Source organism: Mobula birostris, chromosome 12, assembly GCF_030028105.1.
Source record: "Mobula birostris isolate sMobBir1 chromosome 12, sMobBir1.hap1, whole genome shotgun sequence".
NCBI lineage: Eukaryota > Metazoa > Chordata > Chondrichthyes > Myliobatiformes > Myliobatidae > Mobula > Mobula birostris.
In genome coordinates, this window is record NC_092381.1 from 53,194,255 (window position 1) to 53,217,917 (window position 23,663).

Below are 23,663 nucleotides of genomic sequence, written 5' to 3' on the forward strand. Positions count from 1 at the left end.
GCTTTGGAGAGGATGTAGAAAAGGATCACCCGATGTTGTCTATAAACTAGAACATTCATTCTGAATATATTTCTACTTCTACCTTCTTTGCAATTAGTTGCTCTGAATGAAATCCTCATTCCTTCTAATCTGTGATGCCCCTGGTGAAACAGGTAATCTGTTCCATAATTGTACTGCCTTTTAAATTCTAAAACACCATCCCTGACAGACTACTGGACTCAAATTCAAAAAGAACCACCTTGATCCTTTCTCCGTTCACTGAACAATGCAGGCCAGCCAACCTGCTTACCAAATCAAACACAGATATGCACCCTTGCTTGCTTCCCTTCCCAGTTCCCATCTTTATGGTAGTCCCATGTTTGTCAACAGTGACAATGTGCCGAGTTTCTGAGAATGCCCAAATTTTCATCAATGTCACACAAGAATTATACTCAATAACTAGCACACTGGGGTGTTCCCTAACTACCTGACTGGGCCTGTACATATGAGGATCCTCTATACCACACTTGACCACAACTACACACAGCTCATCTCTAACTATTACTAATGCCCACCACAACATTCCATTTCCTTCTAATATCCTGGAAGACTTTGACTCAAAAATTTAACTTGAATATCAAAGTTAACCAATACCCAATGTCAACAGTGTCAATAACTAGCATCAATAACATCAGAAAAAGGCATGAGCCAAATTCATGCGGTGTCTCTTTTGATTAAAATTAACAACATTGACGTGGCAGAGTTCATTTGGTACATCTATGCAGAGAAGGCATTAGCAGTATCAATGCTGGAGAGGAATGTATCATTGTAAAATATTTTAATGACTAAATCTTGATTATCTGAATTCATCCAAAATTACTTCAAGAAATTAAAGATGTGGACTCAGTGGCTACCTTATCGGTACACCAATATCAAATCAGCCAATCATATGGCAGCAACTCAATGCATAAAAGCATCAGAGATGGTCAAGAGGTTTAATTGTTCAGACCAAACAACAGAATGGGAAAGAAATGTATTCTAAGTGAATTTGACTGTGAAATGACTGTGCTGCCGATTCTTTGGGCAAAAACATCTCATTAATGAGAGAGGTCAGAAGAGAATGGCCAGGCTGGTTCAAGCTGACAGGAAGGTGACAGTAGTTCATATAACCACATGTTACAATAAGAGTGTGCAGAAGAGCATCTCTGAACACACAACATGCCGAAATTTGAAGTAGATGGGCTACAGCAGCAGAAGACCATAAACATACATTCAGTGGTCACTTTATTCGATGCCTCCTTCACCTAATGAAGTGACCACTGAGTAACGTACATGCAGAATCTCTGCTCCACCTTCGTCTCTGCATTACTATTCTGTTCTTGTTGGAATTTCATCTGCACCCCCACCCTCCCCCATGCTATAGATCTTCTCCTTTGCCAAAAACCAAGTTTCTTTTACTTGTCCCTCTCCTACCCAAATTTTATCACTCACATCTAACTGCCAGTCTTTATGATGCACTAACATATTTGCTCTTTATTAAAAAATTGTTACGGGAATTCAAGTCATCCAATTTAATGACTGCTTGCTGAAATCTTTTTGGTCAGTCAGTGCAGTTCTGCTTTCTAACATTTCATGCGTAAATTAAAACACTTACTTTCAAAAAAAGCTTAGTGCCGTCAATTATTTTGAGTCCACATGCCTGAGAATAGAGCTGATTATAGTGATTAAAAATAGAGTTTTACTTAACTTTAAAAATATACTATTGTTTAAGTTTTAAAGGAATGGCTTAAACCCAGATTTGTTAGAATAAATTCTGGACGTAATAATCAAACGTAAGCAAAGTAAAATGTAATCATATTTTCTAATTACCCGTTGTTCCAAGTCTCCAGATGCTTCACCATATATTCCTGGCAGTTCTTTACTCATGAGCTGCAATGCAAAGCAGACCAGTCAATATACTGGTGCCCTTCATTGTGGGCACTAGTCTCCTCACCATCCAGGTGATGCCTCAAGAAGGTGGCTTCCATTTTTGGAGACCATTAACATGCTCTCTTCTCGTTATTGCCATCGGGAAGAAACCTTAAGACACACACTGAATGTCTTAGGAAGAGCTTCTTCCCCTCCGCCACCAGATTTCTGAATGTTCCATTAGATTAGATTCAACTTTAAACAACAGGAATTCTGCAGATGCTGGAAATTCAAGCAACACACATAAAAGTTGCTGGTGAACGCAGCAGGCCAGGCAGCATCTCTAGGAAGCAGTGCAGTCGATGTTTCAGGCCGAGACCCTTTGTCAGGATTAACAGAAGGAGGAATGAGTAAGGGATTTGAAAGTTGGAGGAGGAGGGGGAGCAGTGAGTAAGGGATTTGAAAGTTGGAGGGGGAGGGGGAGCAGTGAGTAAGGGATTTGAAAGTTGGAGGCTTACTCACTCTTCCTTCAGTTAGTCCTGACGAAGGGTCTCGGCCTGAAACGTCGACTGCACCTCTTCCTAGAGATGCTGCCTGGCCTGCTATGTTCACCAGCAACTTTTATGTGTCTTGCTAGATTCAACTTTATTGTCATTGTGCCGAGGGCAGATACAAAGCTAATGAAATACGATTAGCATCTGACTAGAAGTGCAAAAGAATAGTATTATTTACAAAATAACTGCCAATAAAAAAGTAAGTGCTACAGCACCCAAGTATAAAAGTACTGAGACAGTCTAACATGGGTGCAATACTGCTTAGCGCTGTGATGTGAGGTTCAGCAGGGTCATAGCCTCAGGGAAGAAGCTCTTCCTGTGCCTGCTGGTGTGGGAGTGGAGGCTCCCGTAGCACCTACCGGATGGGAGGAGATAAAAAGTATGGTTAGGGTGAGATGCATCCTTGATAATGCTTTTCACCCTGCCCAGGCAGCGTTTATGGTAGGTGTTCTCAATGGTGGGCAATTGGGTGCCGATAATCCACTGGGCAGTTTTCACCACCCGCTGGAGTGCTTTGCGGTCCGATACAGGACAGTTGCCATACCACACTGAGATGCAGTTGGTGAGTATGCTCTCAATGGTACAGCGGTAAAAGTCTGTCAGTATCCTAGGACAGAGGTGAGCTTTCTTGATGCTCCGCAGGAAATAAAGGCGCTGTTGTGCCTTTTTGATCAGGATGGAGGAGTTCAGGGACCAGGTGAGATCATCAGAAATGTGGACACCAAGGAGTTTGAAGCTTGATACCCGCTCCACCACAGCTCCGGTGATGTAGGTGAGGACATGAGAGTGGCTCCTAGCATGCCTGAAGTCCACAATAATCTCTTTGGTCTTCTGGGTGTTAAGGGCCAGTTTGTTATTGGCACACCACACAGCCAGGTGCTGGACCTTGTACCTGTAGGCTGTCTCGTCATCCCCCCTGATCAGGCCAATCACTGTGGTGTCGTCTGCGAACCTGATTATGGAGTTAGAACCGTGTACAGGGATGCAGTCATAGGTATGAACCCTGCCGCACTGTTTTGCTGTCTGCTTACACTTTTTTCCGCCCAAATAAAAGGGTTTGCTTGGAAGTGTAGCTCAAAGGACTGGAAGGGCTTGTTCCATGATGCATCTCTAACTAAGTAATATATTTCTTATTGTAAATTAGAGTTTTTTTAATGTATTGCACTATACTGCTGCCACTAAACAACAAATTTCATGACATATGTCAGTGATAATAAACCTGATTCTATGTCATAATATGAAAAATTAATAGTTCTCTTGGCAATAGCAGATAACATAAATACAAAGTACAGTACATAGCAATACAGAAAGTGCTCTGTGGCTCCAGGAACATCAACAAGTATGAGGGACTTCGAATTTGCTGTGGCTGGCAGCAAAGACTGCAGGAATTTCTGAAGATGATGGGAAAGAGAACAATGTTTTCATTATGGACAATTTGAGATGTGATAGCTGTTGCAGCGCTAGTTATTCTTATCCTCATCAGCTAATTTAGAGCATGCTAATTAATCTAGATGTAAATATGACAGTCAATATCAAGTCATCGAAGCACACAACAGGCATGCCAATTTAGAGGTCCAAATATCTGATTTAAAAAACCTGCATCTGTTCCAATTATAGATGGAAGCAATTTTTTAAATTGAGTTTATGCATCTCATTGGTTTGTTTATTGAGACAAAAATTTACCAAACGTCAATTATTTTCCCATGGTACACATCAATATTAGTAGCTTTCTTGAATCTTTAGTAATTTTTTTTTAAAGAAACATGCTTACAGAAGTTTCAAAAGGTTATTCTTTTTTTAAAACCAATCTAGGTATCTACATCAGCACTGATAATATTTCACATATGGATTCACCTTTTTACATTTCAAGAATGCAATGTCCAAGAAAACTGATTTGTTTAATCTCCATCTTGGATGCTCTTTCACTATATTATGTGTTTTCTGATACAGTATTTTCGGCATTTTGTGATGTGCATTTTTATACTATAGCTAACAAAACACAAACAAAATGCTGGAGAAACTCAGCAGGCCAGGCAGCATCTATGGAAATGAATAAAGAGTCAATCAACAGGAATTCTGCAGATGCTGGAAATTCAAGCAACACACATCAAAGTTGCTGGTGAACGCAGCAGGCCATGCAGCATCTCTAGGAAGAGGTGCAGTCGATGTTTCAGGCCGAGACCCTTCATCAGGACTAACTGAAGGAAGAGTGAGTAAGGGATTTGGAAGTGGGAGGGGGAGGGCGAGATCCAAAATGATAGGAAAAGACAGGAGGGGGAGGGATGGAGCCAAGAGCTGGACAGGTGATTGGCAAAAGGGATACAAGAGGATCATGGGACAGGAGGTCCGGGAAGAAAGACAAGGGGTGGGTGGGGGAACCCAGAGGATGGGCAAGGGGTATATTCAGAGGGACGGAGGGAGAAAAAGGAGAGTTAGAGAAGAATGTGTGTATAAAAATAAGTAACAGATGGGGTACGAGGGGGAGGTGGGGCATTAGCAGAAGTTAGAGAAGTCGATGTTCATGCCATCAGGTTGGAGGCTACCCAGACGGAATATAAGGTGTTGTTCCTCCAACCTGAATGTGGCTTCATCTTTACAGTAGAGGAGGCCGTGGATAGACATGTCAGAATGGGAATGGGATGTGGAATTAAAATGTGTGGCCACTGGGAGATCCTGCTTTCTCTGGCGGACAGAGCATAGGTGTTCAGCAAAGCTGTCTCTCAGTCTGCGTCGGGTCTCGCCAATATATAGAAGGCCACATTGGGAGCACCGGACGCAGTATATCACCCCAGCCGACTCACAGGTGAAGTGTCGCCTCACCTGGAAGGACTGTTTGGGGCCCTGAATGGTGGTAAGGGAGGAAGTGTAAGGGCATGTGTAGCACTTGTTCTGCTTACACAGATAAGTGCCAGGAGGGAGATCAGTGAGGAGGGATGGGGGGGATGAATGGACAAGGGAGTCGCGTAGGGAGTGATCCCGGCGGAAAGCAGGGGGGGGGGGGAGAGGGAAAGCAGAGAGACGGGGGAGGGAAAAAAAAACTCAGGTTGGAGGAACAACACCTTATATTCCGTCTGGGTAGCCTCCAACCTGATGGCATGAACATCGACTTCTCTAACTTCCGCTAGGCCCCATCTCCCCCTCGTAACCCATCTGTTACTTATTTTTATACACACATTCTTTCCCTCTGTCCCTCTGAATATACCCCTTGCCCATCCTCTGGGCTCCCCCCCACCCTTGTCTTTCTTCCCGGACCTCCTGTTCCATGATCCTCTCGTATCCCTTTTGCTTATCACCTGTCCAGCTCTTGGCTCCATCCCTCCCCCTCCTGTCTTCTCCTATCATTTTGGATCTCCCCCTCCCCCTACAACTTTCAAATCTCTTACTAACTCTTCCTTCAGTTAGTCCTGATGAAGGGTCTCGGCCTGAAACGTCGACTGCACCTCTTCCTAGAGATGCTGCCTGGCCTGCTGCGTTCACCAGCAACTTTAATGTGTGTTGAATAAACAATCAATGTTTTGAGCCGAGACCCTTCTTCAGGACTGGAAAGTAAGGCGATAGGTGAAGCCAGGTAGGTAGGAAAGTTGAAAGACTGGAGAGGAAGGAATCTGATAGGAGAGGAAAGTTGTCCATAGGAGAACGGGAGGGAGGAGGAGACCCAGTGGGAGATGATAGACAAGTGGGAAGAGGTAAGAGACCAGAGTGGGGAATAGAAGAGGACAGGGAGATGGAAATTATTTTTTACTGGAAGGAGAAATCGATATTCAAGCCACCAGGTTAGAGACTACCCAGACAGAATATAATGTGTGGCTCCTCCACCCTGAGGTGGCCTCATCTTGGCACATGTCAGAATGGGAATGGGAATCGGAATTAATATATTTGGCCATCAGGAAGTTCTGTTTTTTGCAATGAAGCGGAAAAGTTCGATGAAGCAGTCCCCCAATTTACAACAGGTCTCACTAGTGTAGAGGAGGCCACATCACGAGCACCAGACTCAATATTAACAACCCTAGCAGATACACAGGTGAAGTGTTGTCTCAGCTGGAAGAACTATGTTTGGGGCCCTGAAAGGAGGTGAGGGAGGGGTTGAATGGGTTGGTGTAGCACTTAGGCTGCTTGCAGGGATAAGTGCCGAGAAGACGATCAGTGGGGAGAGGCTAATGGACAAGAGAATCACTGAGGGAACAATCCCTGTGGAAGTGTGGGGGGCGTGTGGATTTAACATATGTTTGATAGTAGGGTCCCTTTGGGGATGGTTGATGTTACAGAGGATGATGGGAGGCTCGTGAGGTGGCAGGTCATGACAAGAGAAACTCTATCATTGTTCGGAAAGTGGGAAGATGGGATGAGCACAGATGTTCAAGAAGTGGAGGAGATGTAGTTGCGAGCAGCATCAATGATGGTGGAAGGGCAACCCCATTCTCTGGAGGAGGAAGATATCTCTGATGTCCTGAAATGGAAAGCTGCATCCTGGGAACAGATGTGGCAGAGGTGAAGGAAATGAGAAAAGAGAATATCACTTTTACAGGAGACAGGGTGGGGAGAGGTGGTCAAGATAACGGTGGGAATTGGCAGGTCTGTAAAAGATGTTGGTCAACAGTTTGTCTCCAGAAATGGAAACAGAGAGATCGAGAAAGGGGAGGGAGATGGCAGAAATGGTCAATGGTAACAGAAGTATACTGTATGCAGAATATTCTTCCATTGTTATTCTTTTTCCAAATGTGGCCACCATTGATGCAGATAGTATTAATAATGCTGCACCAGCTAAGTACTTCACTAAGGCACCTTAGGAATCAAGCACACTGACATGGGGCTGGAGTCACAAATAGTTTCAATAAGTTAAGGACAGGTTCCAAGTTAGATCTTGTCATTCTATCCTGATCCTCCTCAGCTATGAAAGGTTATAACATTCAACAAACTGTTGCCTACACTAAAATCATGATACACTTAGATCTGTGTTTCCTTACTTCTTGAATGGCGGTCATCACATTATGTTGCACAGACTCTTCCAGTGTCATTATGATCTGGATGTGCTCTGCAATTAGAAGTTAAATATATTAAAGTATCACAATTAAAAATGTATTTCTTAAATCTTTATCGTTCACTCATGGAGTTTTAAAAATAATTATATTTGTACCGTGTATTTAAAAATCTGAAGACAGCCAGTGAGAGTAGGGCAGACAATGTTGTCTAAATGGACTTCAGTAGAGCATTATCAGGATCTTTTGAGGTCGGGTTTTCCAGAAGATTAAGTCACATGAAATTCACGGTGAATTAGTAAAATGGATAAAAATTGGTTATAAACAATAGAAGATAGTGGCAGAATGGTGTTTTATTGATCTGTAGACCTGCGATCAGGTGACTTATCAGGACTTCTGCTATTTGCAATACATATAATAACTTGCAGAAGTTATTTACAGATCAGCTGAAAAATGGTGGAGCTTTGTGTGTATAAGGATACAGTAAGATACAGATCAGTTTAGATATTTGGGCAGAGAAAAGGCAGCTGAAGTTTAATCTGGAGAAGTGGGATGTCAAATGTAAGAGGAAGTTATACAGTACATGGCAGGACCCTTAGGAGCCTGATGCACAGAAAGATTATGAGGTGCAAGTGTATAGGTCTCTGAAGGTGGCACATGCAGATAGAGTGGCAAAGAAGGCATACTGGATCTTTGCCTTCTTCAGCTGGGCTACTGCATATAAAAGTTAGCAAATCTTGTTACAGCTGTATAAAACTTTGGTTTGCCTACATTTGGACTATTACATTCAGTTCTGGGGGCCAAAGTGCAGGAAAGATGTGGAGGCATTGGAGAAGGTGCAGAAGAGGTTCTACAAGATGCTGGCTTGGGTTGAGTTGAGCTACAAGGAGAGGTTGGACAAACATAAATTGTTATTCCTGGAGGATTGGGGATTGAAGGCAAAGCTAATCGGAGAAAATAACATAATGAGAGGCACAGATAATCAGGGTAATTCTCCCAGGGTAAAAATATCAAACACTAGAGCACATTGGTTCCAAAGGTGAGCGGGAGCAAGTTTAAAGAAGATATGTGAGGAAGTGTTTTTTTAATACAAAATTGAGTGTGGTAAGTGCCAGAAGCAATGGTAGAAGCAGATACCATATCAACATTTAAGAGGCAGTTGGATATACATATCACAGGGAAAGAGGGATATGGGTCATACATAGGCAGATGTATTAGTTACACTGGCACAGATGTGATGGGGCTGGGAGGGAACGTCGAGGAAGGGAGGGGGGCAAAGGGCCTGTTTCTATGCTGTGCTGCTCTATGTTTTCTGTTGGATGTCAAAAAGTTGATGTCCAGACATCTGGTGCAGCTTCAACTCCCAGTTTGCATTAAAACAACAGTTATCAGCTGGCGTGTCAGCAAGACTGGTATGCCTGGAATAAGTTCTCTCAGGTGGGAAGAGTATTCAATAGCTACTGTAGCAACTATGCACATGTGTGGGAATGCTGTATAAACAACATCACTTCATTTATGATGTTCCCACTGTCTAGTTGCCAGAACCATCTGAGCTTACACTAAAAGGTACTGGCAGAGTTAAGGATGGATGATTTTCCTAAAAATCATATCTCAGCATTAATCAATTTCTTCAGGAGTTGGGCAGATGATTTAATGTGAAATGTCCTTTTTTCTAAAAAAACAATACAGCCCTAAAGGAGCACATACAACTGATTGCAATGCTCTGACAAAACAAAATTATAAATTTTCAATACACGTACCCTCCTTCCTCTCACAGTTTACTGCACACCCCAAAATCAGTTGGAGCAATCTGCCGAGTTCCACTACATCGACATGATCTACAATCAGACTCAAATCTGGGTGAAGAGATTCTGCGATCTGTTGGGCGAGTACCTGCAAATTGTTTTCAATTACTAACAGTGTAGCTGTTAGACATGTCATTTCTTGTACAAGTGAGACAAATAATTCTCAAATGTCTATCAACTATTTAATTGACATCAAACATTTGAACTTTAAATGTTCAAGATGGTGCTACCGAACGCGTGCAACAGCCCACTGGTAATTCAAAAGGCAATAAATTCCACTAATACTAATATCACCTTTTATGAAGTAAATTGTGGTAAATTATCGCCACAATGAAGCGGCGAGCAAAAGCGAATCGAATTTGAGGGATGAACGGTCCTGGTATGTTGCAGAATTGATGCAGATGGAGTGAGCCATTCGGAGCGGAAAAGCCAAGGTAGCGAAGTTTTGATTCCCGTGGACCGGGCGTGAGGTTGGATCGCTCTGGGTGCTGAGCTGATCTGGAGGAATTAAGAGGGGCTTCGGGCTAGGCAGAAAAATCTGGGCCCAGAGTGATTCAGTGGATGGTGTGTTCTAGGCCTGGAAGGTGTGTTTACGGCAGTGGTCACTGGGTCCTGGTGCAAAGTATGATACGGTGTTTGGACAATCTAAATGATACACTGGAAAGACAGGGATTGGAGGCAGGAGCAGATTTCATTCACTCTCCTGTGAATGTTCATTCCTCTCTCCCTGGCTAAGGAGAGGCTATGAAAACTACCCCCCCAGCTGCCGTGCTCTATGCCCACTAATATGATGGACTCATACCGAGGCTTTGGGCCTACTTCAGGCTGCTCTGGGGTTCAGATCTAAGGAGTCAGTGTAGTTCAGAATGCAGTTGCTCAGTTCTATTGTCTGCATGGTGTGTGTTCTTTTTCGCTTTTTCTGCGCATCGCGTGTTGGTCTTTATTTTTAAATTGTCTTCTTTTGGGTTGTATAATGTATGCATTCTTTGATAATAAATTTACTTTGAAATCTTGAACAGATGAATCTCAGTCCATTTGCAAATATACTATTGAAAAGAGAATGAGACCATCCAGATCTTTAAAATACAGATTTAATTTGCAAACCTGTGCTAAATTAGTTGAATTTAGAAATCAAAACAGCAGAGTATTAAAATAACTTCATTAAGTTGTTAATGAAGTAGTAGTGGCTAAATGGAAGTTATGCATGTATGAACATTTGGAGAATATGATTAGGTTCAGCAGAAATGGCTCCTACATTTGAATGTAATCTGTTAACATTTACAGTTTAGACTCCAGATGAAGAACAGTCATGTAAACGGAAAATCCCCTCAAAGTATTCAAACTTTTGCCTTTAGAAAATCAAGGATGAAAATAGCATTTTAAAAAGTAGTAGTCTGAACTTGGAGAGATAAATAATGACTTTATATAAACCTAATTTCTTCTGAATATAATCCCTTCTACAGATGAGGTATAGAATTCACACACGATAGTTGCATTCCTAAAAAGAGAGTGGAAGCCTAAACAAGCGGAACTTATTCAAACAAGCAAACTTCCTGAATTCTTCAATTATCAATATATACTTTCTGATAATTGGGTTTTTCATTCTTGTAGGTTGAGAGCAAAGGGATGGACACAGAAAGTTTGGAAAAGCACTATGGAAAAGAGATAGGAAAATTGAAGAATCCCCTCACCTGGGATTGAAATTGGTTTCATTATTGGCACATTTTATAGGCACACTGAAAAGCTTGTCTTGCATACTGTTCATGCAAATCTTCTGAAGAAACAGAAGGAAGGAAAGAAAGAGATAAAAAGGATTTGAGACACAGAATAGAAACACAAGAGGCTGCAGATGCTGGAGCAACATACAATTTCCTGAAAGAACTGAGTGGTCGAGTAGCTTCCGTGGAAGGAAAGGAACTACTTTGGGTTGAAAACCTGCATCAGGACTGAGGAGATAGTGTGTTGGATGGACTTAGGGAATAAAAACTAAAGGCAAATTGGAGGGTTCCTGGGGACAAAAAAGCCAAGGTCTTTTTCACTATTCGAAAGATGGAAAAAAAGGATAGCCAGAGGATGAGAATTAAAAGAAGGCACTAGGAAACTACCAGTGCTGATGTACAGTTAAAGGCAAGAAAATGAATTACAGGAGGAGTGAAAATTTTAGTTTAATACATGAGAGCAAAGAAACCTTGTAAATTAGCAAGATCTGGGTAAGTAGATCTTGTTCAGCTTCCAGATTCAGGGGTGGAATCTATGGAGGCTGAAGGTCTAGAACCCAGTATAGAGGCAAATGGGGAAGCAAAGAGCCTATAAAATTATAGATGAGTGCTTCAAGTGATAGCAAGATTGAGATTTGGATGAGGGTTAAGAAGCTGTAGTTACATTATAGGTAGTTTAAACAATACAGAAGCCGTTTGGCTTTCTAATCAGAACTACATTGACTAGTTCAGACTGAATAAACACTGCATCCACATTACAAAAACACCCTTTGCCCATTAGCTTAATAGAATAGGCAGAACTCCAGGAAAATGAAAGTTTTAAGAGGAAAAGGTAGCCTTAAATTTACAGCTGTGTAATCTTGCTACTTAGCGAAGTTCTGAGTTTCTAAACTAAAGGGAATACATTCAGATGTGCTGGTCTTTGGAGAGGCATGTATCTCTAATGCCAGGGTGAAAACTTACACGTGGATATATTTTCTGGGATAGCTCTCCTACTTCCACTTCCCCACCACATGCACCATTACCATAGTAACTTAAAATGTTACCTCATGATAATAATTGAGAACCATCTGAAGAACCTTCTTTAGATTATTCAGCTGTGGAGAATAGCAAACACATAAGAAATAATATAAGTACTTTCAGACTGCTATGAGGAGAAACTTTGCATTTGTAAGTCGAGGCAGATAAATAATTAGTACAGAAATATGAAACCAGCGTAGCTTTGCATTTGATTCTTTCTTGATCAAGTTGTATAAATGGGCTGTTCTATATATTGGTAGTTGAACTATACTAGTTCAGTAAGTATGCTATTTTGCAATTTATTAAAAGCTGTTGAGAATTTGTCCCAAACTGTTCTATATTTTCTGTTAAAGACCACTGTACACTTCAATGTTTTACCATTACACAGTTCACAGAAATTTGAATCCAGTTTAACATTTTCATTTTAGAGCTACTAGAAGAGGAATGAATTTATACCTCTAAATTCTTTGCTAAAATAATGTACATGTCATATTTTTAATTATTACACAAAACATCCCAATGATGCTTTAATCCTTAAAAATATCAGCTTGATAGCATTCAGAACTGTACCTTCAATCTGGAATTCTCACCCACATCACTTTTAATGCGACTCAACCATGATTCATTGAAAAAAGATGGGTCTCTGCAAGAATTGCAGAAAGAAAGGTTATACACTGTTACAACCCCTATTCTCAGGAAGCAACACAAATGAGTCAGGCCACAACAGGAATTACAAACAAAAGATATTTATTAAAGTTTATGATAAAAGAAAAAAGGGTGATGTGTGGTGTGGTAGTGTCTACTGCAGAATGGGAGAGTGGGAGTGCAACCCAGGGAACTGTAACACAGGATAAAGAGGAAACATAGGCACACCCACCCTTAAGAAGGTTGCTCTCATTATGATATTCATTAAGTAAGTTAAGGTAACGGGGAAAAGTGTGAAGTGTGGTGTGGTAGAGCCTTCTGCAGAATGGGCGAGAGAGAGTGATATAATGGGAGTGGGAGCAGTCCCCAGCAGGTGTCAGCAGTGGAAGGGTAATTGCAGGTGTCCCAGGGAACTGCAACACATGTTGAAGAGGAAACACGGGACAAGAAATGTACAGGACATAACAAAACAGAAAAATCACAACCATTCCTTTGTAACCACAAAGGATTAAAATCTCCCAGTTTGTTATTTTGGGTTTTTTTTCTTCACATGTTCTGATACTTCAATAAATAATTCAGCAAACAGCTACTGCATAGGAATATTCTTATTATATACTGCAGCACACATAATTATGCCAGGGGTATTTAATGAATTAACATGGAACACACAGCTGTGCATTCCTGAGGTGCTTATGGGCAGAGCAACATTTGGAACCATCACAATCAATATCCTGGATGTGGCCTAATAATAGTCCTTCCATTGGAAGCCAAGGTAACATTTTATAAGCTCTACATTGAAGTTGCAAGCAGCCACATTGCTTTAATTACAAGTAAAACTGTAATTACAAATTGACCCTCTTCCACCTCACCCATCACTTCTCTTAACCACCCAATTCCTTGAAATAACTGGAGTCCCTTTGCCAGCCTCCTTCTCCCAAAACGGTTTAACTGTGTCTGGAGTTACCATTGTCAGTTGCTGCTCCCAGGGCCTGTCTCAATGAGGCTTTATAAGATACATAGCATGTGCACCACACCATTAGAGAAAGGCTCAAGTTTAATGACTCACATTTGGTTAAGAACCTGTGCCATGGTAGTTCCACTGATTAAATCCTGAATACTTCCACATGCTGAAGAAACATTAAACGTCTGTAGCTGTGAAGGAAACATTGACAATCCAAGTATAAATTACATCCATTGAGATCAACAATGTCGACACTATTATGATGATTGGACATATCATCCATTAGCCATTGTAAATTAATAGGCAATTTATTATAGTGTCAGAAAGATAAATTTTCTTCGAACAATTATGGCAATACTCTTCTTTTACATTTTATGATGGTTTCTTTTCATGATTTTCTTTTATAACATGATAAAGTATCATTATTCTATTGAAAGTGAATCACACTGGTTGCTAAGCAAGATTTCTTTCAATTACAGGTGTAGATAAGAATAAATCAAACAAACAATAAGTACTTGCACAGCTGCTACCTGAACTCCAGTATTATATTACTACTTTTACTGCAGGAATCACCTGGGTTTTGTTCCTTTAAAAGTCATCTGATCCTTCAGTTGTGTCTGGTGCCCAAGTATTTATTATTCTAAAACATCAAGCATTGGTTGGAGTTGATCATGCATATCAAATTACTTCCAGGAAGCAGCAGCCTTATTGCTGAATATATAGAGTTTACAACCAATAAACTACAGATCTGTGCATATCATGACTACTCTAGTTATTAATAGCTGTTCAGCCACCCCAATGTTGGATAGCTTAAATGTTTGATTTAAACTATTCTGGAATATTTAAATCTATAATTATCCCTGACTCGAGTTTAAATAATAAAATAAATAAAGGCATCCATTAGTCTTGCAAGACCATGGATCTGCGCCTGGAAAGTCTTCACTCTCCAGGGAAGGGCATTAGGGCCCATACAGCTTGGCACCAGTGTCGTCGCAGAGCACTGTGTGATTAAGTGCCTTGCTCAAGGACACAACATGTTGCCTCGGCTGGGGCTTGAACTCATGACCTTCAGGTCACTAGTCCAATGCCTTAACCACTTGGTCACGTGCCCTCACAAGTTTAAATAAACACATCTGTAATACTAAAATGTCTTGCCTAGGAATTCAGGTATTCTCATCCTTGGATGGAGAGGTGGCACAGATTATGCGGCTTTGGAAAGCAGACGTCCAGTTTGAGAACAATGGTGTTGGCAAGACACAACTGCCAACTGAAGAGGATTGCAAGTTTGTACACCCACTGGCATCTCAGCATTTGACAACGGGGGCAGAAGTACAAGCAAATAAAGTGAGGGATAATGGCTGAGCGCTTATGTGAGCTTTCTTTAAAAATGGGACCCAGAGGAATATTTATCGAGCTCCATACAAAGATCAATTAATGTGAAAAATATATCATGCAAGTCATATATCTGGTTTGGGAAGTCTAAATAAAGTCATTACTGGGTTGCCTCACAGTAATCAAATGATGGTTGGGGCTTTACACAGCCATTAAATCCTTCATAGGAAAATATGCAAAAACCCACCCCTGTTTCAGGGTAATGTACATTTTCTTTTAACTTCCTCTCACTATCATAGGTGGCTGCACAACCAGGCTTATGGAAGATCCTGTACTTTGTTATATTTATCCAAAACTCTGGTTGGAACAATACATTCCAGATCTAAACTGACTTATGAAATTTGTATTTTAAACTATTGTATCATACAAAGTTCAACATATGCTTTTAATCACTGCTCTGATGAGAGAATTTCTTCAATTGTTTTTCTTGATTCATTTATGAGAGGGGTTCCATGCCAAAAATGGTATGTAATCAATTGTAATCTAGAGACAAAGCTATATAGAACAGAAACCGGCCTATCAGTCCACTAAATCCATACTCACCCATGTATAGTAATCCCAGATTATTCTGCCCATATTAACCTCTGCTCCCCGAGTACCACTCACCTACATGCAAAGGGAAATCTATAATGGTCAATAAAATTAACCTACCAACCCACATCTTTGGAACATAGAGAGAAAATGGAGGCTTCATGAAAAACCCATACAGTCACATACAAGCTTCATAAAGACAGCACTAAAGGTAAAGAGTCATTGGAGCTGCGAAGCAGCTGATGTACTGTGCCATCCTTTAATCCACTTTAGCCACTCAATAAAATACATTTTCTGTTAGATTTTCTTGCAACTTCTCATCCCTCTCCAAGATGGTTAAAAGTTGGTAGGTGTGAAACAGGAGGATTAAGTCAAAATGAACTTTTAGAGTATTCAAAGCAGTAAAATGCTTAGTCACATTTAGATTCAAGAGGAGACCTGACAGAGAAGCAGAAAATATTATGAGATATTTAATACTAAAGTAACAGGAAGTATGGAAACGATTAAGCCCTCCTTTGATACAAATCAAAATTCAAACTTCTCCCCCACTCCACCATGCTCTTTAACACCTCTTAAATAATATTACTTTAGTTTTATCCTCACTAATCTTTGACATGTGAGGAGCATTTGATAGCTCTGGGCCTGCACCCACTGGATTTTAGAAGAATGAAGGGAGATCTCATTAAAACCTACCAAATATTGAAAGGACAAGATAGAGTAGATGTGGAAAGCATGTTTCCAATAGTGGAAAACTAAGGACTAGAGAGTACAACCTAATAAAAGGACATCATTTTAGAACATAACATGAATAGCAATTTCTTTAGCTGGGAGTGGTCAATGTGTGAAATTCATTGCCACAGATGGCAGTGAAGGCCAAGTCATTGGGTATATTTACAGCAAAAGTTGATAAGTTCTTGATTAGTAAGAACTTCAAAGGTTACGGGGTAAGGCAGGAGATTGAGTTTGAGGAGGAAAATAAATCAGCCATGATCAAATGGCAGAACAAACACAATGGACCAAATGAGATAATTCTGCTTATATATTGTATGGTCTTTAATTTCTAATATATTTAGAAATCTATTAGTATTATTTTTATACCAATTTTAAAGTGATAGAATTTATTTTTGCAGGATAAGAAATCACACGGATTGTTGTGTTACATTTCCTCATAAAAAAAATTATAGAAATTTCATAGCACTTTAAAACTTGTCATTCACTTTAGACTCCCCAGTACCAAAATTAGCAAATTAAATTGCCTCATTTCTTCCCCATTATGAACTGGCTTAAACTGCCAGTTCTTCACACAGTATTCTTAAGTGAAAACAGGATTCATGATGAAAAACTCCTAAGAATGAAAGAGAGGCAGAACCAAAATTAAGCAAAATAATGGACAATAAAAAAGGGCTGCTTTGAACTGATGAAAGAACAGGAAACAAACTAATGAGAGAAAGATGTTTAATTCCAAGATAATTTCTACCATGCAACACACATAAAGTTGCTGGTGAACGCAGTAGGCCAGGCAGCAACTCTAGGAAGAGGTACAGTCGACGTTTCGGGCCAAGACCCGAGACTAACGAAGGTTAGTCCTGATGAAGGATCTCGGCCCAAAACGTCGACTGTACCTCTTCCTAGAGTTGCTGCCTGGCCTGCTGCATTCACCAGCAACTTTTATGTGTGTTGCTTGAATTTCCAGCATCTGCAGATTTGCTTGTGTTTGCATAATTTCTACCATGATAAGTTTATGTCCACCCTTAAATAAAAATCATATAGACATAGAAAGAGAGGGACTGAGAGATAAACACTTTCAAATGAAAATCCTGATTCAAGGAAATTAAACAAAAATAGTTTTGGCTAATTAAAGATTTACTTAATAATTGTAGAACTAAGGCAAATTACTTATGATGAAGAACCCCTGCTGTTTGACTTACTGAATAGATAGATGGATCAATGTAATCATCTAAATTGGTTTTAAAAACAGAAAATGTTGATCTGAAGTTCCACCTATAGAGAAAGGAAGTATCCTAACATTTTAGTTCCAGATATTTCTTCAGAATCCTTAAAAAAAAAATTGAACCTGAAATGTTAACTCTGGATTTTGCACGGCTGCTTCTTGAGCTGTGTTTTTCCAATATTTTCTTGTTTTATTTCAGATTTCCAACATCTGAAATTTCTTGGATATTCAAACAAGTTGCTTAGTTATTTTTGAACTATTGTTACTTCACTGAACAATTTTTATTACGCTCCTTTCAAAATAACATCATCTTTAACCAGCAGTATTAGATATTTGCTGAAACATTGATTATACATTGTAGAGCATGTTTTTGATGCGCAGATGGTATGATATAAAAGCAAAATGTATGATGAGGTTTCCGGATTACTCAAAAGCTTATATGCTTTGTGCTTGTCTATAGCTTTATATAGATCAGTTAACATTATAGAAATTGAATTATACTTTAAAAACACACAAATGCGTTGAGATAAATACTAAATTCCCACGTGACTAACAACTCATAACAGTAAAGTCATTCTATCAGATCGTTCATTATGGAAAGATAGTGAGCCTGTACATATGGTATTCAGTTGCAGGTCTGAAAACAGGATCCATGATGGTGTAGTATGACTGAATAGACTATTTGATTAGTGTAATAAGATCTATGCATGGATTGTTTTAGACAACAAACTAAGGAAGCAAAACAAAGCTACTTTTCCATCAGCCTGGTGTAAATTTCCTGGGAGGAGATTAACACTATTGATTATCTAAATATCTAACTTATATAATATACGACCTTACAAAGAGAACCACAGCTCTGTAAATCTACCAGATATTTTGATGCCACAGTGACAGTCACAGTATACTTCTTTGTCTCTGGTGCGCCAGTTTATATATCTTTCAGGAACTCAAAATGATGACGATACACCCACAGAAGTGTAATATGCATGCTTCCAATTTCTATTAGAAACTAGACAATGGGGTGACCCGTTGGGGCACCCTTTGAGAGAAGGGTAGTGCAGTGTGATGTGACCAGAATGAACATTAAATTTTCCTGAATACTATTGGTATCCCTTTGCTTTGGAAACTGAAGTAGAAAACCTGTTTATTAAAGAAGAATGACGTGTAGCAAAGCAAATATAGCTCCTCCTCATTTAATGAAGGATACTTTTGATGGCATCATTTCTGGTTTATCAGCCACCCTCGTGCCTCTCATTGTCATTCTGGAAATGTGCAGTCCTTTCATCCCCCATCTGTTCATCTCTTCTGCTGTTTGTTCTTTGTCTCTGATCCTGGAGACATGCATTTCTCAGCTTCTTTGTCTCTTCCTCTCTCCTCCTTCTGTGCCTGTTTTTGACATTCTGGAGACGTGCAGCCCTTTCATTCCCCCATCTCTTCAGCTATTCTGCTGTTTGTTGTTTGTCTCTGATCCTGGAGATGTGCACACCTCTCCTCCTCTGTCTCTTCTTCTCTCATTTTTTTTTTGCCCTGACTCTTTGATTCTGGAGTCATGCAGCCCTGGCCTCATCTGATTCTTGTTCTCTCCCTCTCCTTGCCGCTTCCCAACCGCGTTTGGCATCATCTCTTGACAATAATGTCCCCCTTCCCTTACCACACGGCATAATTAGGCTACCATTTTTTTTACCATAATGCTGGATGGAAGATACGAAGCACTAACACCAAAGGACACGGATTATTCTTGATGATGTGGTTGGCGCTCTCCTAAATAGACGGGATATAGTCACCGCTGTCCTTTGACTGCAGCAAAGAGTTTTATGGATGTCTCGAAGTACGTCATTACAATAAGATTTAATTATCTCTTATTGATGGGTGGCAGTTAGATCTGTCCCAATCCTGCACATGCTGATGGTGGTAGTTAGCAGAATGTGACCCTTTGAAATAGAGCTGCCCCGTCCTTTTGCTCCAGTAGGTGTCGCTGCAGAGGCTGGCCGTGCGCATGCATTGGGCTGTCGCGTCCCAATTTCCATGATGGCCGATCAGGTTTCGGGTGAAAGCGAGCCTGTTGATTTTTGGCGAATGAGCAATTTTATATGAATATATAACCCTGAACTTTGCCTGCATTCTGTAAGTTAGCACATTTTAATTTGACTTAGCCGAAAAATGTGCCACTGTAGTGCACCGTTTGCACTAATTGGAGGCCACAAACAAACAGACAGAGCATGAGAGTGTTAGTAGTATATAGATGATGAAAGCCTTTCCAGAATACCTTTCACACATCAAATTGTCCAGAAGTGCTTTATTTGGTGTAAATTTGTAAGATTTCTTAATTTGTTGGAAAATTTATTGATGTCCACATAAAATTTTAATTTGGACTTGAACGATATATGGACCTGCAAGAAAAAGCTGCAAGAAACTTTTAAATGAATCAGGTTAATCAGTTAAATAGATCTGTCCACAAACTTTCATCCTTTGCTTCCCCCCTGCACCTTTGGCAGGCACGTGTTGAATTAGAAATAAGCTCTATAGATATTCATCTCTCTTTCCCATTACTTTTTAAAGTAGTGCCATCATCTTTGAGCCTTGATCTCCATGAGAGAGAATTTGGGCTTTAATTCAGCTTCTCATCTGAAACAGGCCCTCCAACAATCCAACACTTCCTTACTATTCCAATGAAATACATTCTTGTGCTCATGTTTTTGGAGTGTGAATTTAATTCGGAAATGTTTAATTCTGAAGTGTATACTATATTTCATAAAGTGAGCCACAGCTAATACTGAGAAATGAACATCCCATACAAAGTACATGTAATAAATTAAGTGAATGTGTGAACTATAACAAATGTATGTTAAATTTGACAATCATAAAATCATCCATGCTATATCTAAATGGGAGAGAAAACTGTCTCAATGCACAAGGAAGTTCAAAGAAACTGAGTGATCCATACCGAAAGTTGATGAACATATCATTGAAAAATCTCGACAACTCAGACATTCCACCTCTCCCGGAAGATCCGGGAGTCTCCCACATATCAATAGTGGCTCCCTGACGCCCGGAAATTATATACAATATCCCGGAAATAGATCTTTTTGAGAGGGAGAGGGAGAGCGAGCATCTTGATTGGTCTCTCTTCGTGCTAAGAGTGGTCCCCAACCACCAGGCCATGAGGAAACAATATGATTTGGCGATATGTAACTATATGAGTCATTTGCACCTTTCCTCATTCCCTGTCACGCACTGTTGAACTTGAACACACGCAAGATCATTACACGCGTGTCATCCATGTCAGCGCGGGTAGAAGATCAACTCCTCGAGCTTGTAAATGACGGCAGGCTGAAAAGTTTGTTTGACATAACACCTCTGCTGGCATTCTGGATCAAAGTCAAGGCTAAGTATCCTGAGATAGCCACTAAAGCACTGAAAACGTTGCTTCCATTTCAAACATCATATCGCTGCGAAGCGGAGTTTTCTGAAATGAATGCAATGAAAACTAAATTGCGGAATAGACTGGACATAAGGAACCCCCTTCGAGTATCGCTGTCTCCCATCACCCCTCGATGGGACCGTCTTGTTGCAGGGAAACAAGCCCAGGGCTCCCACTGATTCAGCGATATTGGTATGTTGCAATTATTTTATATGTTCATACGGGGAAAATATGCGCTGTGTGTTTAATATTCAAATGTTACTTAAAATGTTATGATACTATTGACTTATCACCTATATTCTGGTCGTGATTAACACCCCCACCGCCCCCACCCCCCGTCCCCGGTCGGCCGGTTGGTAAGAATATTGTGAATATTAAACCAGTCTGCGGTGCAAAAAATGTTGGGAACCCCTGCTAAGTAGACCTATCAGTTTTCTCTGTGGGCGGGCTTTACAGTCGACCTCAAAAATAATGACAGTGTTGCTCGCTGCACTGTTTGCAACAGTGACTTTTCTATTGCCCATGGTGGGTTAAAATGTAAAAGGCATGTTGAGGTGAGTTTAACAGGTGTCATTCGTTCATTAGCGTAGCTAACATTATTTAAACTAGCTGGCTGGCTGCTAAGGAGCTACACTATTGATGTCCTATGTGACGAGGCCAAACTCCCTGTAGACTTGCTTAAAGTTGTAACAGAATAAATGTGATAATATAATATAAGCACATATTTTAATGTCACATTTTCTGCATGTACCCAACTTGGTTTACAGATTAGAGAAAATCACTAAACAAAGTATTACATACACCCCTGGGGGTCGACGGGCCGGGGGGGGGGGTGCGGGGTGCTACCTCCCTGAAGTGAGTTTTTGCAGGGTGGAATGTCTGACAACTGGAATACAAGTGAGTAATGATTTAATTAACAAGTGAGAAGGGAAACAAAATAGGGAATGGAGAAAGGAGAGAAGGGGGAGGGGGAGAGATCCATGTTCATGCCATCAGGTACAAGGCTACAGACAGAAAATGAAGTGTTGCTCCTCTCGCCTGAGAGGGCCTCATCACAGCAGTAGAGGAGGCCATGTACTAACATGTTAGAATGAAAATGGGACATTTATAACATTTTGGGAATGGGAATTTATATCATTTACCTTCCTTCAACGAAGAATAGAAAACAAGTTCAGAGTAACAAGTTCATTTGACATTTTTAGGATTTATGAACTCATCATTTACACATTAGCATGAAGGTTGTCACCGTACTCATAACTAAAAGCATTAAATCGAAGACACAAATTCAAATTCCAATTCCACAATAGTGCCTAAGAACAAATAACTAATTTAAGAATTAAGGAGCTACTGACTGTGTGACAACTGCACTTTTCCCAAAAAATCATGTGGCTCACTAATTTTATTTAGGAAGATAATCTGCAGTCTATAAACACAATGGCCTGAATATGCTTCATTCTTGGGAACTTACTTTGTGGTACCCGGCTCAGAATCTCTTCAATCTGCCATTATACACAGAGCCATAGCATCACTACTAATAGAGGTATATACTGTAGAGACTAGATTACGCAGAGAGAAAGACTGGAGAGAATAAGATAACTTTGATGAAGTTCTGTCTTCACCCTGACAATATTCTCTATTATGTTGCATGACACCCCCTGTATGCTAAATCACTTAAGTACATAATAAGTCTGACCCCCTATTCAATGCTGCCATTAGTGCATGGATCAGGTTGGTGTGAGGTTGCAGCTTACTAGCTACAGCATCCTCACCAGGGCAGTGAAAAGTGGGTTTTCCAGAAATGCCCATAATCCATAAATGATTCAAAGAGTTGATAATGCAAAAATCCCCATACTGTCTGATGTGGAACTTCACCAATACCAATGGGATAGTAAAAAATTTGCTTATAAGCCACAAGCTTGGTTTTAACTTCTTATTGTTATTTTTACATTAAACAGAAATGAATATCAACTACTTGAGTTGCACACTTGTTTTAAAAAAGCAATATTAATATCTATTACTCATTTGGGTACTTCATTGGAACATTCTGAACATGATTTATGCGTCAAATGAGGGAAACTTTACTTCATGGATTGGTCTTGGCTCTGAGCTGTAAACTCAGAACAGATGGAAATGGTCTGAAACTGTACAAGAAAATAAAAATAATCACCTTCTTCTCCATTTTATTTTTGAGGTAGACAATGTTTTGATTTTTGATTGTAAAAGCAACATTGATATCAGTTGTACCTTTTACACAGCAAACAACCAAAAGGTACTTCACCAGATGGTTATCAAACAAGTTCAGACGATGAGCCAAAAAAAAACAATTATGACAAATGATTAAAGCTTAATCAGTGATACCCCTTTTTAAGGAGCAACTCTAACTCATTGAGACAAATTGAGAGAATGTGATTTTATAGGTTTCCCCTGAGTGTTTTGGTTTCCTCCCATGTCTCAAAGACATGCAGGCAGGTAGGACAATTGACTGTTGTAAACTGCCCTTGGTGTAGGTTGCTGGAATGAGAATGGGAAGGAAGTGGCATGAGGTCATGCACATGTGAAAGAGAATAGGTTAAATTATGGGATTGCTCTAAAGGCTGATTTATACTTCTGCGTCAACTCGACGCCGTAGGTACGGTGTAGCCGTGAACCCTACGCGGATCCCTATGCCATAGCCTGACGCACACCTCTCCCAAAATGTAACTATGTGTCGCGACAACGCAGACTGCAACAGCTGTGATTGGTCCGCTTTGTAGCATCATTTTTCCTCCTACGCTGCAATAGCTTCCCATTTGGTAACTGAAG

The 23,663-nt window shown here is 40.3% G+C and overlaps 1 protein-coding gene across 1 annotated transcript in view; it reads right to left on the minus strand.

Moving 5' to 3' along the window:
* The window catches only part of hook1 (hook microtubule-tethering protein 1), a 90,008-nt gene that overhangs the window by 60,933 nt on the left and 5,412 nt on the right, over positions 1 to 23,663 (minus strand). The window contains exons 2-7 of the mRNA XM_072274670.1: positions 13,672 to 13,757; positions 12,531 to 12,603; positions 11,987 to 12,037; positions 9,178 to 9,310; positions 7,406 to 7,473; positions 1,849 to 1,908 (exon numbers count right to left, since the gene is read on the minus strand). Of these exons, the coding sequence (XP_072130771.1) occupies positions 1,849 to 1,908; positions 7,406 to 7,473; positions 9,178 to 9,310; positions 11,987 to 12,037; positions 12,531 to 12,603; positions 13,672 to 13,757 (471 nt within the window). The remainder of the gene's footprint in view (positions 1 to 1,848; positions 1,909 to 7,405; positions 7,474 to 9,177; positions 9,311 to 11,986; positions 12,038 to 12,530; positions 12,604 to 13,671; positions 13,758 to 23,663) is intronic.